Here is a 19,349-nt window from a genome sequence, read left to right on the forward strand (position 1 = left end):
AGCTGCTGCTTTGAGTTTCCAACCTCTGGGGAATTTGTCAATCCAAAGGAAAATGTCTCCACAAAACCCATAAAAACATCTTTGCTCCCATGAACATCCCTGTCCTTGGAAATGAGCGCCCTGCTCATATAAATAGTAGGAAAACACTTCCTAATTCAAGAAGAGAGACTCTCCTTTGCATGTACAGGAGTGGGGTTCGTTTCGAGTAAACCTGGGGTTTCTTCCATTGTGGTACGGGGGTTTCTATGGGAGCTGTAGGAAACCAATGGAAAAAAAAAATCCTTTTCAATAAAGGAAATACCACACCGGGCATGTCTGTACCACCTCTGCCCATGCCTAGAGTGTTGCTATGAACATATTCCCTACCCAGTCACTACTACTCCATACATGCCCAATGCCAAAAAATGGAACGTAGTTGCGGTTTGGCATGTGCGCAGGGTGCATACAGTACTACCCTTCTACATTTAGTCTCATACATGCAAGCCCAGACCTTCTGGCAATATATTCCACATCATTGGCATTTGGTGCCTGTGGATAGGATGTGGCATGATTGAAGGAGGTATACCCCCTGCAGTGTGGCCTGAGCCATGTCCCTTTAAAGAAGATAATCCTGAAGCATTGCATGAGGCTGCTGTAGGGATTTATTCATTCTTTTTGCCAAAGGAAGTATCAGGCCCCCAGCCTGAAAGTCTCAGGTTGTACACTTATCTATTGTGCACCTGGTAGTAGAACTAGCTTCTTCCGCATTATTCCTCAGTGTCTGGGAAAGAAGATGCACTGGGCTGGTCAAGCTCTCCAGGCCCTTCTGGGGCTGATGGATGTTTCTTCCCAAGACCTCAGCCTCACCCTAGCCATGCCTCTGTAATTCAGTTAACATGACTATTATTAAGCTGTCTGTTTCCCTAGTCCCGCACAAGTACCTGCCTCAGCTGAGATGAACCCAAGCCCCCTGAATCCAAGAGGAGACAATATCCAGCAATATCCAGACACTTAAGTGAGCACTCACCCTTTCAGCCATCTCTCAAAGTAAGTTCAAAATAAATAGGGTGTATATTGCACCTAAGGATAAATCAGTGGCCTGGGACCCAGGACACTTTCCGAGTTATAATCCTAGATTCATAGATTGTAAGGGACCTCACAAGATCATTGGGTCCAGCCCCCTGCCCTAGGCAGGAAAGACAGCTGTGGTCAGGTGACTGTTCAGTGTCCTCTTGAAGATTTCCAGGGTAGGTGATTGCAGCACCTGGAGGGAGTTTATTTCACAGTCTGGACACCCTAGCTGTGAAGAAGTTTTTCCTAGAGCTAAGCCTGAAACAGTCTTCCAGGAGTTTGTGGCCATTACTGCTGGTTTTCCCCAAGGGTGCCCTGGTGAACAGCTGTTCGCCAAGCCCTTGATGTATTCCCCTGATGTAGCAGAAAACTGCTACCAAGTCCCCTCTCAGCCTTCTCTTTTTTAGGCTGAAGAGGCTCAAGTCACACAGCTTTTCCTCATGTGGGTGGCTCTTCTCTGGACTCTCAAATTTTTCCATATCCTTGTTGAAGTGCAGCACCCAGAACTGGATGCAGTACTCTAGATTTGGTCTCACCAATACTGAGTAAAGCAGAAGAATCACTTCCTAACTTAAAGGCTGAAGACTCATGGCCAATAGCAGGATCAAACCAGGGACCTCAGCATTATTAACACCACATTTGATCAACTGAGCTAACCATCCCCCTTAATTTCCTTGTGCTTCCTTCTGGGGACTTGGATAACAATGTTTTCTAAGGCTCACTCTACCTGTGCAGGTAAAGATGCAATGGGATCTAATGCCCCATTCACACAATCACACCTTCTGCCTTGCCACACACGCATAGCAGGAGGCGCGATCGTGGGATTGTGCATTAGATCCCATTATCCCCCTTTGTCGAAGCAGGGGGAGCCTTGTAAGAAGCAAGCTCCCACAGCTGGGAGCCCCATGAACCCCAATTGAGGGGCTCCTATCAGTAGGGTGTCCTATACACCCTGTGGTAGGAGGATCATGGTCTCCCCACCCCGGGGATGCAGGAAACCCCTGGGGCCAGAAGATCACCTAGGGTGATCCCCCTGCCTTGGGGATGCAGGAAACTCCTGGGGCTGGAGGATCAATTCTATGGCAGTCCTCTGGGGTTCCCCACACCCTGAAGCCCTAGGGATTGCAGCAACTGCAATCCCCAGGGGCTTCATGCTGGGCATGGTGCACCCCTGCAGTTGGGAATCCTGTCAGCAATGGGACTCCCAGCCACAGGGGAAACCCTGCTACATGTGCAAATTAAAGCTTGATAGCAACCAGCTATAAAGTTATTACACATTTTCAAGGTCTAAGTTCATAGCTGGTTGGAGCTTTTTTATGGTGTGATAGCTACTTTGCATGTGTAGCTGGTCTCCAGGTAATTGTGCAATTAACTAGGTAATTGTGCCATACCGGTAACATGTAGAGGGGGACTCAGATTTTCATCCACATAACAGGACATAAAAACTCTCCTTTCCAAAGAAAATGCAGTGAAGGCTTGCATAGTGCTTTAGAAGAGCATCTGTCACAGACACTCCCCCCTGGCTTTATACCTACTTATCTATTCAGTTTTAATAACTGTGTAGCTGAAGTTCATTTGTTCAGGTCCCTTCTGGGCATTGGGAAGCCTAAGAAATAGTCTGATTCTGATCTGCCTTTTCCTGGCTTGACATCAGTGTAACAGTGCTGATTTCCAGCAGATCCTTCCTGCTTTACACCAGTGTACATAGGAGCAGAGCCAGCCCCCTGCATTCAAAGTCCCCTAAAGCAGGGAGTCAGGGAAACACATCCATCAAAGGCTGCCTTGAAGACTGCAAGATACGTGTGATCACCAGGCACTGGGATGTGCAGGTCACGCTGGTGCATGAAAGCAGCTGCCCGGAGCCCTTGCTCTCTGCTTTGAGTTTTATACAGTGACTCAGGGGGCAGTGAGCTCTGACAGCATACAGACTGGTTGGGAGAGGGGGGATGGGAACCAGGGAAGGCAGATCCTTTGCTTATGAGCAACCTCCAAAAATTGGCTGAGCAGACAGTGAAAACCAGACTTCTCCTTGGACACAAACTATCTATGCAGACACCAAAACAAGATGGACACTGACTGAAGTCAGAGGACACAAGCCAGCCTTTACAGGAATGGTAATGAGCATTAATAGGGAATGTGGATGTTGGTTGTGTAGTTTGCGGCATATGGCAGCATGTCTAGTAGTTGGCACACGAAACTGGGCAGCCAGACTTCTGGGTTTCAGCTCTGGCTGCCTCACTACCCTGTTGTGAACAGATCTCTTAAACTGTGCTGTGCCTCAGTTTCCCTACCTATTAAATCAGGTATCAAAGGGTTTCCAAACTCCAACAGCCATTGTAAAGCTTCAGATGTTAACATTTTTAAATACCTTGAAACTATGGGATCGAAAATACCTAAACAATGACCATGATGAAGGGTGCTCCCAAAACTGCCTGTTTCTTCCTGCAGGAGCTTGTCTGGTGAGCTGGAAGTGCTTTTTCCAGCATCCAGTCTTGATCTCCTTTTTGTCTACTGGTGGGTGCCCCAGTGACTAGGCATTTCTTTACCATGTGGGTTGGGGATGGGTTAGTACTTATCCAAGGAGAGGCATGGCAGTCCTGCATGCATGGGCAGTGCCGTCCTCCATGAAACCTTCCTGCTGCAGCCTTGTCAGCTGAGATCTTGTTCTAGGCAAATTTGTATGCTGTGCTGTAACTAGCAACCCCCACCTTACAGCCATTGGCAGGATTTTCATGTGGAGCAATGAAACCAAACAACAAAGGCTCTAAAATATATAGACAGAAAGAAAGAGGGAGACCTTAATTTGAATGGCATTCTAATGGAGCAGGTTTGGTGCCCTAGGCATCTGTCTGTTTTGCTTATACCACTTTCTGGCGCAGTCCCCAAGCAGCCCAGCTGGAGGCCAGTCCCCAGGATGGCCAGCTTCACATTGCTTTGATCTGCAGTTTCAAAGTCAGTGATGCTGCCCTGCTACTTTCCATGATGAGGAAGCCATGCTGTGCACAGAGGGTGGATAGCAGGTAGAGAACATGATGCGCCTTTTACTCAAAGGCTGGTGAGACCATATGCCATGCATGTGTAAATCCCCAAGAGGGGTTACACATGTGTGACTGGACACAAGCATGGCTAACACATTGAGCTGTCCCCAAGCAAAGTGTGTGCCCTATGTATGCACCCGCTCATGTACAGATTCATGTCTGTGAGCAAATATACAGCATCCCCATCATGCTGTGTTAGCTCAGTGCCATCTGTGGGGCTCCCCTGTGGTAACGGGGACCTTCCAGTGTCCTGCACATCTGACTAATGGTCTGCTTTGCCCAGCCAAAGCCTAGGACAAGATGTGGCTGCTAATGTGTATGAAATGAAGCATATTGAAGCAATGGAGAATAGTTAAGTTTCTTGGTGCCTTTGCTCTGATAAATCTATTAGTTTTCTGTACAGCCCTCCTAGCTAAAGAGGGCAGACAAGACCATTTATAATGTAAAAATGCAAGCAAGAAGAGAATCACTTTCCAGTACTGGAAGAATAGCTTTCCCACCTCAATACATTAAAGGGTGGCAAATATAGAAAGGTCCAAACTCAATGTTCTTTCCTTGGCAAGTCCTATCAATAGATGGGGAGATGGGGGAGAGGGTGGGTAGAGTACAAGGCACCTGGACCAAGATGGGACATTACATACTAAGTATGTAGTTTCTACTCTGTCTCTCCATGTTAGCAGTCAGAGTGGTGATGGATGTAGAGTAATTTAGTGTAGTGTGTTTTTTGCCTGGAAGTTGTGCTTTGACAGGCATTGGTCAAAAGGCAGGAAAAGAAAGAAATCAGACACCTATTCCTCTCATCAGACTCAGCTAGTTCTGCTAGTTGCACTTGGCTGTCGAATCCTCCCTGTCCTCACAGTGCTCAGTTGGATATTCTGAACTTGGTCATTTTTTAAAGCCCAGAGGTTCAGTTGCCGCCATCTTCAGGAACACTTGTCCTTACTGGCTTAGAGGCTTAGAAGGACTTTGTGTCATTACATTAATGCTCTCCCCCTGCTTACAGCTCACCACACCTACGTGAGTGGAAGGGATGAAGGGAGAGCATGGGCTTTGTATGGATAAAGGGGAACTGAGCTCTGGGTTTCACACCCACTTCATAGTTCAATCTGTAGGAATTGGGCCCGGGACTATGGTTAGAGCCCCTGTCTATAGGAAGTTCTCTGGCCATGTCAACTCTGCCTTCCAGCCATGACTGGGAGCATGACTGGGGCCACACCTAGCCCACATGCCATGCTCCCATTCTGCACCTACAAGATCCCAGAAGGAAGACAATGTAACTTGTGCCAAGTGGCTCTGAGTGTGTGCCAACAGCAGTCCTGAGACAGGTGCTGTGCCACTCTGGCATGGCGACATTGCCTCACTTTTAGGAGGTGGCTCGTGCAGAGCAAGCATGAGTGGGAGGTGCTTTGTGGCATGGCACAAAGGCATTGTCAACATGCTCTGGGCCCCCCTTCCCTTGGTGAGGGCCACAAGCCCTTCATTTTTCAAGCCTGCAAGAACAGAGCCAGAATTCATCTTTAAGCACTGAAACTGGACACCATTTTATCAGTGGCCTGGAATGGGAAATTGGAGCCTGGGATGAGAGAATTGAATAACTTGAGCTTGTTTTCATTTCATGTTTAATTTCCTGCAGGCTTAGCTCAGTCTTTCCGCTCCTTCCACCAGCCTCCCAGGGTTTTATGGGGGAAAAGGGATCAAGATATATTACTTCTTGCTTTGCTTTGCTTTTTTTCTTTCCAAGGCAGTGATTTTGCTACAGGGGCGTTTGACATTTCCCTCTCACTTTCAAGCCCCCGCTGCATCACAGGGTCACCACTGAAAAGATTTTCATTAACAGCTCAGCAATTGTGTAGGCAACTCTAGGGGATGGGTTGCGGGGGTTAGATTCCCTGGCACTGAAGTCAAGGAGAGAAGTAAAGCAGAGTACAATGCTACTGTCTGCTAAAAAGCAACAAGCAGCCATGACGATGGATTGATGATGAGCTGTGGTGTCCTACATGGTATAAGGAAAGGGGGTAACTGTGTGTATGAGTGGGCTTAAGTGCTCCTGTGTGCATGTATGAGAAAGAGAAGGAGAGAGAAGAGAAGGAGCTATACAGCAGTACATCAGTGTGTGTATGTACATGTTTGAGGATATGTGTGTGGGGACAGCCTTTATAATGATGTATGTGTATATGTGTGCGTGTATAGAACAGCTGAATGTACAATGATCTCTGCACAGAGCAGGTGGTGTGAAGTGGGGTGTGAGAACATGAAGGCACAAGGGGGTTGTGCAACATTGTGTCAGGCGGAGTATGTGGAATGTGTTGGCGGACAGCCTACTGTTCAAAGTAAAGGGATCAATCAGACCTGGATATTGCCTTGGCTGTGGTTACATGGCTTTCAGCTGCTCTCGTGACTCATCTGTGTGAGCAAAAGTGAGTCGAAGGCCTGGGCAGGGAAGGAAGTCAAGCAGTGACACACAGCATGTTGGGAGGGTCAGTAATACAGTTGCACTGAGCCACTAAGTCCTACGGATGTGTCTCAGACTCTTGCTCTTCATTGGTTTTAATGATATTTTAAGATGGGGTGGAACTGGGCACTCAGCACTGCTGCTTTCATAGATTCATAGACATTCGGGCCGGAGAATCATTGAGTCCAGCCTCCTGCCCCAGGGGCAGGAAGTCAGCAGGGATCATAGGATCCCAGCAAGATAAGCATCCAAATGTGCCTTGAACGCGTTCAAAGTAGGTGCTTGAACCACCTCCGGTGGCAGTCTATTCCAAACCTTGGGGGCTCGGACATTAAAGAAGTTCTTCCTTATGTCCAGCCTGAATCGGTCATGGAGGAGTTTGTGACCGTTCAATCTTGTCATCCCTTGGGGCGCTTCGGTGAACAGACGTTCCCCCAGATCGTGGTGAACACCCCTGATAAACTTATAGGTGGCCACCAGATGCTTGTGGGAGAACACTGCTTCCATCCACCGGGACAGGCGGAAATGCCCAGACAGGGGCCAAAGCCTGAACAGAGCAACCTGCCCATCATTCCCAGTTTTTCAGCACCAGCTTTTTCTCGCCTTCTTGCCCTTGCTTAGCAACTCATGACAGCAGTTATTCTCTAGGCATGATTCAAAGGCAGTGGGGGAACTACAGTGGGGTGACTAAGGCAGCCAACATAGGCACCAACTTATGGAGGGGTGGAAAAAAAACAGCTGTCACTGCAGCTGCACAATCACAGAGTGGCAGCTGGAAGTCTCTGCTTCCCTTCTCATGTCCCAGCTGCCCCGGGCACCAGGCTGTGTTGTTACGCCCCCTGTCCAAAGGGGCGCAGGCAGTTTGACTGTCTTGGTTCTCTAATACTGATGCTGCCTCCTGGTTTCACTAGGTGCATCTACGTGTTCATTAATGTGCCATAGTTACTGCACTTTAAGTTTAATACTTGGATAACCAAGTATTAAATCACGCGCAGTAACTTGTGCTACTGCTCAGTAGCATTGGCGCATGGGTTTTTTTTGGACATTAACTGTGCAGTAGCCTAATACTACTGCACAGTAGTGTACTGGCATGGGTTTTGCCTCACATGCTACTGTGCAGTTTTATTCAGCTACTGCGCAGTTAGTGTCTTGTGCAGTTAGTGTCTCCAGGGCCGAGAATAACTGAAGTGAAAAAAGGAAAATCTACACTTTCGTGTGGGACCTGGCCATCTACAGGTCTGTGTTGCTCCAAGAGAAGGTTGCAGTCTTTTCTGGTTGTGTTTACAGGTAGGGACAGAAGAGTGTGTTTGTTCAGTGCTTGCTTTTATAAGGGTTGTTGGAAGAGATTGCAGCACATTGGGATTGCTGACTTCTGTGGGCACTGAAACTGGGGATGTGCAATATCTAAGCTAAAGGACTGTTTAAATCAGGGGTGGCCAGCTTGTGGTACAGGCAGCCTCTGTGCATGGCATACAGCAGATCAGGGAGGAGGCAGGCAGCACAGGGGCAAATCGGGCATGAAACAGAAAGCAGAATGACAGAGTGGACAGGGAGCATAAGGCAGGGAGCGGACAGCAAAGCAGCAAATTGGGAACAGGAAGGGGATCAGAGTGGTGTTTGGGGAAGGTGTGGGGTTAATCTGTTGCACACCTACTAAAAAGGGTGGTCCCCACTGCTTTAAGTAAAGGTGTAGGAGGGTAGACAGGCAATTCTGCACACCTCCTCTCAGGGGAAACTCAGCCTTACAGTCTTTAGACACCACTCTGGAGATTAGCAGCCAAAGCTGGCAAAAAAGTGGCATCTTCAGCAGCTGGAAAGGAGCCCAACTGGGGAATGATTTTCACAGATCGTCCACTACACAGTTCTGCAGAAGGAGCCCACTGTGCAAAACTACTGATGTGGTGAGTTCTTCTCTAGGTGCTGACTCCCAATCAGGTATTTTACTAGTGAAGTGTGAACTTGGGAGAGATTTAGAAAGATCCATAGCAGTCACTTGTCTGCCTGAGCTTCATTTCTGCTTTGACCCACTGCTTTGGGGACTATTTCAATTCTTCAGGGAAACCAGTTTGGCCGGAGAGAAGACAATTCCAGGCCAAGACCAGCTTTTACTGGTTCAACTATTGGGAGGTGACACACAGCTCATACCAACTTAGTTCATCTATTTCCCCATTCAGCTAAGAGAAAATGCCTGGTTTTTTGGTTCACCCATTTCAAGCAGCTTAGTGACAATAAGGGTCCATTGGCTTCTCAGTTTTGATAATATACCAGACTCACAGTCACACCCAACTCACCAGCACCCTGGCTGGTGAATGGCTATGCCAAGGTTGAGAGAACTATGGAGTTAAATATCAGTTCAAGCTCTGGACCTATATGTCCAGTCACTAGACAGCCACTTGGCATGTGAAAAAGTATCATGGAGAGGACTGAGATAATTTACTTCTTATAACAAATCTTTGTTTGAAATATTTTGGTTTGTATGTCCTGCCCACGCCTAACACCTGGTTTTCATTGCCTCTGGTAGCATGGCTTTCCTTAGATAAAGGACTCTCATGGTATCAAATAGACTAATACCCTCCACCCATGCTCAGGGCATTTTTTGAGGCTTTTGCTTTCAGAAACTGTCTCTGTCATTTTGAGGAATGGTTCTCATGTGGAAAAGCAGCAGGGAAGCAATGGCTGGGAATTTGAGTGTAAGGTAAAGAAGGTGATCATTCCATGGCCACACAACCGGTATTTGCATTTGCAGACAACAGCAGCCATTATTAACTAAGGCTCATAACAATTAAACATGTAAAGCGGAAGTTAGATGGCATTTAGGCATTCAGGTCTGAAAGTGCTCCTCTTGAAACAGTTACCTAACCACACAGGTGTCTGGGAAGCCATACGTGCCTACATTTGTGCCAGTAAAGTTCCCTAGGCACCATGTCTCTGTTCATGCCCAGAACTGTTGCCCCTAGAACTATCTATATGCCTAAGCCCATTTAAAGCTCACAAACCAGGTGTCTGTGTGCTGAGCTCTTCTGAAGGGCCTAGTCCAGCAGACTTCCTCAGAGCATACCCAGCACACACTGACAGCATGGAGTTCAGCACAAAGTGCGGCAGCCACGTTCAAATATGAGGCCAGAGAAGCTGGTGCCTAGTGGTTACAGCTCTTTCCCAGGAAGTGGGAAATCTGAGTTCTAGGCCTTCCTGAAATGGGTAAAATCCATACCTTCCCAGAGGGAGCCTTACTACCTATTAGTCAAAGGTTGTTAGGGAGGGCATGCTCCACCCCTTGCTGGTGAAGCTGTGTCATTGTGTACCCAAGAATGCAAGATCTATAGGGCTGCAAAGAGAGTTCAGTCAAGAAGGTAAAGGAGTCGATAGCCCCCTGTGATGTGGACACTCCTCCAGGAAACAGAGACCTACTTTCTGGCCCCTGCTCCCAAGCTTCTTTATGCATTTGGTATTAATCATTTACCATGGACCATTCTGGAAGTTGGGCACACTCTTCACTCTTCCCAGGTAAGTACCCTCCTCAATGAGCTACAAGCTCATGCTGTGTCAGGAACTCCTTTCTGACTTCCACTGTACAGCCGCACAACTTTCAGCAGGGAGGGAGGGAGTTTCCCCATCCCGTTCCACCTGCACTGTGGTGGTTCGGACCCTTTTCTGGAAAGTGGGAGCAAAAACCTCAGGCTGAGGAGGGCTTAAGACTCAGATTTTTCACTTCCTGGACAAATGCTCTGACCACTACATGGATCTATAAAAGGTGAGAGGCTGCACTGCCACCATCATTAGACAAAGCAAAAGCGAACCTGCCAGTTATATTAAAAAAGGTGCCTAAGTCCAGGATACAGGCAGGCAAGATTCTTTGGGTAGATGTGATATCTTTTATTAGACCAACTGAATAGTTGGGGAAAAGTTCTTTGCAAGCTTTTGGGAGCAATCACCCTTCTTCAGGCATGGGGAGTCTTTGCTGTTCTGAGACTCCACGGATAGGTTTGTGAGCTGTGAATCACATAGGTGCCTTACTCATGGCTGCAGAGAGGCCCCTATGCTCTGGAGACTGCCCCAAATACAGCCTGTCCCAAGTACACCCTGCTGGCTGGGGTAGGTATCCTCACTCAGTGCACTGGAGGCTGTGAATCCCAGTTTGAGGTGCTGAGTACTCCCCATGCATTACAGAGGGAACTCAGGGGTCAGATTCAAACTGACCTTGTAGGTGCCTCCACTGAGACACTCCAGTGCCTAAAATGTAAGCACCTTGCTGCAGGAGGGTGACTTAAATCGGCAGAGTTAGGTGCTGAGGCTTCTTATACAGTGAATGTAGAGACCCAGGCACCTCCCAAGTGTGAGCTGGATGGCTTTGTCACCTACAGCCAGCTGATAGGAAACGGTAGGGTGTATCTGAACTCCCACTGCTCACTGGAGCTGGTGGGTCTGATTCAGGGCCACAAAGGAGACAGTCCAATCATGTCAGGATCCTGTTTGCTCGAGGGGCAGTCCCTACCTGTACTGGGATGCCTAACTGACAGCAGTGTTGAGTTCAGAATAAAGCCTAGCACCCCAGTTTGCTCTTGGTCACAGATCATGGTGGTAATGACAGTTTGCCTGGTGGCAATTGCCCTTGCCGAGGAAGTCAGGGACTTGGGTTTTAGTTCCTCTTCAGCCTAGGACTAGGGTGGGTGAGGGTCCCCCCAGCTCTCCTGTTGAAGCTGGGCCATTGGACAACCAGGAGTGCAAGACCCACAGGGCCAGAAAAAGAGCAAGTAAAAGGAAGGCTGGCTTTGCAGCCCAGCATGGTTGTGTGTGACTGGGGAAGATGGCAGGCTTGGGTTCTAGTCCCTGCTGCCAAGGACATTGCTGTTTTTTAGCCAATGTCTGTCTAATGTAAAATGCACAAACAGATTAGGGAGCAAGCAAGACGAAGCCTGATCCTGTACCCTCCTGGTCAAGGTTAAAGCCGGAGATATCCCTGACAGCAGGGACTGGAACCCACAGCTCCCCTGTTTCAAATGAGTAGTTTCCTCATAGTGGATAGAGTCAGGCCATAGAGTCAGATCGCTCCTTGCTCATTGTCTTTCCTGTCACATGACTCCAGTACTCATGGCTTCCTAATGGCCCGTCTTAAAACAAAGAGGTGCTTGAGGGAGGGGGATGTGGGAAAGGGTAAGAGAGCTTGCAGAGTCATCAACACCTTCCTATAGCACCTAGATTCTTATATACCCAGGCTCATACAAGGCCTCAGTTTACTACTTTGAGACCTTGGCAGGCCAGGGTGGTATGGCTGCAAGGGTGTTGCTGGACTGTCTTGTTCTTATCGAAGTGGGAGCCACACCTTCTTGCTTCAAAACAATAGGTTTCAAGCATTGTCTCTGAACCTGTTCGGCCAACCAGGCAGCAAAACCCGTTTGCATCGTGTCACTGCATTCTGACTCAATTGCACTGGAGGTCATGGTGACCTCAGCCACTCCCCTTTCCCCAGCTTGCCAGAAATAAGATGTATCATGAGAAAGTTTGGCGCCACTGAGGCTGATTCTCTTGGAGCAAGATATTTACATGAGAGTCTTGTTCAGAGTAACCATCACTGAAGAGTATCAGCTGCCTTATTGTTTGATTAACTCAAGGGAGAGAGTACACCTCCATGAACCTTGGAAATATGGATGCTATAAAGGAGTCTGCATTAGTGTTCAGCACATATAAGGCTCCCCTGTACCTTGGTTTGCTGTATAGCATGAAAGAAAAGCATCAATCAGTAGCACTGATTCTGGGTACAGGCCTACAGGCTTCAAGTTTCAAGGGAATTAGGGGCAAGGTTCTAGGTAACTTCCAATAAAACGTTACCTAGAAACAGTGGATTTTTAAGACTGATTGGGCACATCTACACATTCATTAATGCACCATAATTATGGCGCATTAAAGTTTAGTACCTGTAATCGGTGCTACTTCACAGTAGTGCCAACACACGCTTTTTTGTGACGTTAACGTGCAGCAGATTAATTCTACTGAGCATTAGCACAGTTTTTGCCTGCCATGCTAATACATAATAGAAGTAGTCTACTGTGCATTTAGCATCTTGTGTAGATGCACCCATTAACTTGCTACCTGGAAGCCTCAAAGTTTCACATGTAGAAGTTTCACCCCAGTCCAACCCCAGAATTTTTCCCATTACCTGTACTCGGGCCTCAGTGAGGTCTGTCCTCATAGCTAGCTGCTCCCTGGCATAGACATCTGGGTAGTGGGTCTTCTGGAAAACTTTCTCCAGTTCCTCCAGCTGGTAGCTGGTGAAAGTGGTGCGGTTCCGCCGCTTCTTGCCTTTGTTGCTCTCTGAGTCAGTCTTGTCCATGGGGCTGGGGAGGTCAGTGCTGGCCCTGTCCTGGGGAACCTTCACTCCAGCCTCCTTCACACTGAGGTAGCTGCTGTCCATTCCCGAAGGATCAGAGCTTGGCTGTAAGTCGGCTTCTCCCAAGTTGCTCTCTTTACCTGTTTGTGGTTGGGGAGGTGGGGAAACAGGGAGAGAAGAAAAGAGAAAAAACTGTAAAGTCCAGGATAAATGAACAGGAGTCAGAATAACAGGGAAAGAAAAAGACTCCGATTAAGAGGGTGAGAGTGTGATGGAGGAGGAGGAAGGAAGGAAAGAAAAATAAAAACTAAATGATGGAAGAATAGATGTCATTGGGGAAAATACAAGCCTGAGAATGAAAGGGCCTAGAGGATAAGAAGGGGGATGCAATGGGAGGGGGCGATATGGGAAGAAGAGAGAGGAGCTTCTCTTGTTATGGCATGGGAAAGATTAATGATAGCTTAATTGGTATTCAGTTGGGATTCCGCAAATCTGGCATTAGTTACCCAAGTTTGCACCCATAGCAGAAAGTAAAGCAATGCATCCAAAAACTACACTAAGGAGCCAAAATCGCACGGTGAAGCCATAGAGAACAAGAGAGAAGGACTCCACCTGCTTGGAATGTTATCAGCAAGACTGGAGCCAAACTGGGCCTCTCCTGCCACGTGGTGCTTGGAGTTTTGCATGAGACATTCAGATTTCCAGGAGTGGAGGCAAAGGCCAGTTCCTGCAGCTGTCTACATAGAGAAACTGCTGGGTGGGGCTTATACAGACTGAATGCCTTTACTGATCCCCTAGCACTAACTATTGCTAGAGTTGTGCTCCACAGTGAAACCTTCCCTGAGGCAGAGTGGGTTGGGATCCAGGCTTTAGGGGGTCAAGCTTGCTTATAACTGCAAGTTCTAAAAAAATTTAGATTTGTTATTATGTCAGCAAACACTAATCAAGCCAGCATCATCTCCTCTGACTGTGCATCCATCATCAAGATGAACATGAGCCTGCAGTGAGATGCTGCAGCTAGTAAAGCGACCAAAACGCTGGCTTGCATCCATAGATGCTTCTCAAGCAAATCCCGGGACGTCATTCTCCCCCTGTACTCGGCCTTAGTGAGGCCGCAGCTGGAGTACTGCATCCAGTTTTGGGCTCCACAATTCAAAAAGGATGTGGAGAAGCTTGAGAGAGTCCAGAGAAGAGCCACGCGCATGATCAGAGGTCAGGGAAGCAGATCCTACGATGACAGGCTGAGAGCCCTGGGGCTCTTTAGCCTGGAAAAGCGCAGGCTCAGGGGTGATCTGATGGCCACCTACAAGTTTATCAGGGGTGACCACCAGTATCTGGGGGAACGTTTGTTCACCAGAGCGCCCCTAGGGATGACGACTAGGTCGAACGGTCATAAACTACTACAAGACCGTTTCAAGCTGGACATAAGAAAGAATTTCTTTACTGTTCGAGCCCCCAAGGTCTGGAACAGCCTGCCACCGGAGGTGGTTCAAGCACCTACATTGAACACCTTCAAGAGCAAACTGGATGCTTATCTTGCTGGGATCCTGTGACCCCCAGCTGACTTCCTGCCCTTTGGGCGGGGGGCTGGACTCGATGATCTTCCGAGGTCCCTTCCAGCCCTAATGTCTATGAAATCGATGAAATCAATTCCTATATAACAAAATGTGTGATAGCATATCATTCTGTTATTTGTCTGTTCAGAAGACCCCCGGTCTGCTGTTTTCTGGGCATAAGTCAGCAAAACTGGGGATATGTCTCTATGGTACTTCCATATCCCCACTGAGGTACCTGAGCAAGTCACAATCTTTAATATTCGTAGAGTACTTACAGTACTTGCCATGCTACATGGGGTGACTGACCAACAGACAAGGTGAGTGACTTAAGGTCACAGAGGAAGTCTGTGATAAGTCAAGGAACTAAATCAAGGTCTCTCAAACTGGTCCCTTCGCCCCTTTTCTGCTCCTGAATAATATGGGTTCCTAGACAAAAAGGACAAATTATATATGATTTTATTTTATATTATATTTAACAGGCCCCATGCTTCTGTCATGTACATGTGGTGTCAAAAGAGTTACACCAGAGTGAATGGGAGGAGAATCAGGCTTGACCATCTTTGGCTAGAACATACATAATTTTTGGACGAGAAGAAGGTGGTGCAGAAATAAAACAAACTATGAAAAAGCCACAGCTACAAGGGAAATCCAATCACAAACTGTTTACCGTCAGACTGTCTTCAGCAATTAATTAATCAACAGTGGGTGTGTCTACATGTTGCTGTACAGTGATGTTACTGTGGCGCCATGCTTTAGTACTTCCTATGGATGGTTACTGCGCTGTGCATGCAGTGCATGGTTAGATTTCGCTGCTATATCGCTGTAGCTGTCCACTATACTGGGGGAGTATGCCACTACGGCAACATAGCTGGTGATCATGTATAGACCTGTGTTACAGACCAGATCCAGCTGGCCAGGCCATTCTATCCGGCCCACAGGACCCCTCAAAAATTTAGAAAATTAATGTATCTATCCCTAGCTGCCTGTCAAATTTGGCAGGAGCCAGTGGTAGTAGGACCCAGGGGAAGCTGCCAGCAGGATCAAGTGGATGCAGAAGCAAGGCCCAGTGGCCCTGCCTCTCCCACCCCCAGCTGGAAGCCCCATGCAGAGCAGAGAGTTCTGGCCTGGGCCCCTGGGGCTGTTCCTGCCTCCCTGCGCTGAAGGGAAATTCAGATGGAGGAGTGGAGGCAAGGGAGGACTGTGGGCAATTGCCTCAGGGTTGGGCTGAGCTGGCTGCTTCAGTCCTGGTGCTGTAGCCAGGAGCCACATGGTGCCAGAGCAGCTGGCAGCAGGGTGGAGAGGAACGGCATCAGCCATAGGCAGGGAAGCGCTGAAAGTGGCAGCAGGCAGTGGGGGAAGGGGCAGCGAGTGGGTGCATGGAGCTCAGCAACAGCTGCGTGGGAGCGCAGGGTCTGCTCCAGTGCACCAGGGCCAGGGCCAGCAGGTGCCCAGAGCGGGATGGCAGGAGCACGGGGCCAGGCTGGCAGGGCTCTGGAGCCATGCTGGCTCCCCCTCTCCCTGCTGGCACAGCCCAGCCTGGTTCCATAGAGCCCTGCTGGCCCCTTCCCCACGCTCCTGCACCCCGCTGCAGGCCCCGTACTCCTGCGCAGCTGTTGCTGTGCTCCACGCTCCCACTCGCTGCCATTCCCCCCTGCCTGCCGCACCCATTTGCCTGCCACTGCTTCCCTCCAGCCCCCTGCTGGTGGCTTGGGCACCACATGGTTCCTGGCTGCAGCACCAGGCCACAGGACACAGCAGGAGCTGGCCTGGCCCCTGTGATTCTTGGGTGGCCCCATGTGGGCCCAGCCAGATCTGTCCAGCTCCTTCTGTGTCCTGCGGTCTCAGCCATGCAGAAGGGATGTGGTGCCGGAGTAGTGAGTTGGGGGCAGGGGGAGGGAGGGGGATGGGGGGACAGGGAAGTGGCAGAAGGGCAGTGGTAGCAAACGGGGAGAAGTGGCTGCGAGTGGGAGCACGGGGCCGTGCCAGTGCCCTGGGTCCAGGAGCACCAAGAGCATGGAGCCCAGGCTTGGAGGAGCACTGCAGGGGGCTCCACCTGCCATGGGGGTCTGTGGGCAAATCCTCCCCCTCCACACATGCCACAACCCTCCCCAGTCACCTTCCCCCCAAACACTCATAGCCCCCACAAACCCCATACCCACCCACACCACATATCTACACACACATTCACATATTCTCCCACTCCACATACACCCCCACAGATCCCCCCACAAACCCTCAACATACACCCACATCCTCCCCCACACCCACAAACCTATGGCCACCCACCCACACCGTCCTACAATATACAAGAGTAAGACTTCATTTTAAGCTATTGTGCAATCATATTGATGTATACTATACAAACACATATAAATCAGGACAAAAATATTCTTTGAAATCAAATTAATTAATGTTGTAGTAAATGTTTGATTTTTAGAATATAAATTTGGTATTTTTCTGGTTCTGAGATGGCAAACCGTTGCTGAAATGAATACTTCTGGGGGTGGGGGGGGAGGGTAAGGGGAGAGACTTCCGGTGGCAAATGTCAGGGGTTAGGGTGTGGGACTTCTGGTCCCAAGATGGCAACCAGGGGGCGGGGCACCTGTCAAGGGGTGGGGCTACCCTTGCCACCCTCAATAGCTTGTCACAACTCAGTAAGTAGCCCTCCACACAAAATAATTGCCCACCCCTGCCATAGGGTGACATGTAGATGCACCCAATGACATGTAACAATAGTAGAATGAAGGAAGAGAAGAACAGTTTTCAGTCAAGAGTGCTTGCTTCTCTGTCACACTTAGCACTTGTCAATACACCCAGGGCTTTATCACTAGAACCCTCTTCTGGCTTCTATAAAATATACCTAAATATATACACACAAAGCAACAAATTTACAGTGTTTTAATTATGCATGAAATTCTCCTTTACCTCCTGTCCCCAACCATCATGTAATAGTCCTGTCAGTTATTAAATAGCTGCAGCATTCCATACCAAAGGCAGCTAAATTTCAGTGACAGGTGGTATGAGTTCTGAATAGTTAACTATTTTGGGATTCACCTTTGATGGAAGATGCTACATACATGTCATAAGAATTAGGAAATTCCAGATTCTAATCCCAGGGCCTCTATAGCTTTGGCCAAGTCACTTAAACTCCCTCTGGGACTCAGCATCTGGACACCAATGCATTTTTACTAGTATGATTTACATCAGTTTTGTATGTCCATGTAAATTATACTAGGATTCAGAGCAGACAGACCAACAGCTGTTCCAGGGTAACTGCACTCAGCAGGCTGCTATTATGGCACCATGCCACTAGGTGGCAGGAGGCAGGTCACAGTTGTTTGCCTTTAGCAAATAGTTCTTTAAGAATAAGTAGACAAGGTTCTCTGGGTGAATCTGATCTCTTTTATTAGACAAACTTAAATAGTTGGAAAACAATTTTTAAGCAAGCTTTCGGGTTCAAAAACCCTTCGTCAGGCTAAGGAAGTTTCAGCAGTTGGTGTATGCTCTTCCTGGACGGAATGAAAAGTAAAGAAGCCAGAGGCTGGTCTGGTATGCATACAAGATAGGCAGTCACTGAAGAATAAGTGACACTTAGGCTACCTTACACTAGGGGAGTTTTAGCCCTGATTTTTCTTCTGCTGGATTAAATGTATCCTTCTCTTCTACTGAAAAGACTGATAACACTGGTATAAAGGGGTTATGTGCCTATGCCCTCAGTTTCTAGCTGTAGAATGGGGTCACTACAAGACTTCTCTACCTGCATGTTTGAGAATGAATCAGTTGCAATGTGTGAAGAACTGTGTGTATAAGATGTGGTACAGAAAAACTAAGCACTATTATTAAATTGTAATGCTCAGGATCAGTACCTTTCATTTTCTAAGTGTCCATAACTGTGCCAGGCACTCCTAAGAGGCTCTGAGAAATAATAAAGTGCATTCATGTAAGAAAGAAAGATAATAAATGTATTACTATTACATCACTGAAGTCACATATGTACATATTTTTCTCAAAGCTAAGGTTTCATTCCACAGCAGCCAGACACTGCTTGCCAGGCTACGGGTAATCAGGTATAAATTCAGCTTGGCTGTGTTGACGGCCCTCCCTTGACATGCAAGGTGTGAATTCATGCGTGCTAATTTACATTCTGTCATATCTCATTGGTTCACTTGGATACAGCTGGCATGTGAGGCCAGGTCAGTGCCTTGAGCAGGAATCAGCTTCCTTTCAGGAACAGTTTGGTTGGAAGCCCAAATAAAGACTAGTGCAAAGTAGTCAGATTCCTGTTGATGGGGGGTATGGGACAGTCAGCTTACACACAGAGCCTTGCTGTATTGGGTTGTGCCATTTCTCAGTGTTATTCTAGTACGTACCAGCCCCCATCCCACAGTTCCTTCCCTGGGACAAGTTGGTTAAGGTAGAAAGTATGCTAGTAATGGCCCAACTGGGCTCAGCTGATGGCCACACATTAGCATCATGCCAGGAGCTTCAAGGCCATGTCTAATTATCCTAAAAGAGAACATGTTTTGCTACTCCTTTCATTACTACAGATGTGCATCCTGAGGAGACTAAGGCTCAAGGTGAAGCACTGAACTAAGAGGCACAGCTGCCCAGGTCAGTATAGATCATTGTCTTCTGGAATCTGCAGCTACCTTCAGTCCTTAAGAAAGGAGCTGCATGAAACACTGAGATGTCACAGGCTTGTAAAAACCCCACCTCCACTACAAGCTGAATGCGATGGAGAGTGCCTTTGCCAGGAAGCCCAGTTCTTCCCTCAATTTACTCCCCTGGCTCCAACTGCTAACTTTCCAGTGTCTGCAACAGCATAAAGGAAAAGCTGAATGGAGAAAAGGGATGTGGATCAGCTTCAGAGTATCTTTGCCTGACAACTTTCCAAATTTATTTTTTAATCCAATACATTCAATTCCTAG

The 19,349-nt window shown here is 48.1% G+C and overlaps 1 protein-coding gene across 2 annotated transcripts in view; it reads right to left on the reverse strand.

Annotated features, from left to right (window-relative positions):
* The window catches only part of ALX4 (ALX homeobox 4), a 71,753-nt gene that overhangs the window by 15,701 nt on the left and 36,703 nt on the right, over positions 1 to 19,349 (reverse strand). For both annotated transcript variants that reach the window (XM_006274084.4, XM_059722770.1), the window contains one exon: positions 12,695 to 13,005. In XM_006274084.4, the coding sequence (XP_006274146.2) occupies positions 12,695 to 13,005 (311 nt within the window). The remainder of the gene's footprint in view (positions 1 to 12,694; positions 13,006 to 19,349) is intronic.

Source organism: Alligator mississippiensis, chromosome 2 (assembly GCF_030867095.1).
Source record: "Alligator mississippiensis isolate rAllMis1 chromosome 2, rAllMis1, whole genome shotgun sequence".
NCBI lineage: Eukaryota > Metazoa > Chordata > Crocodylia > Alligatoridae > Alligator > Alligator mississippiensis.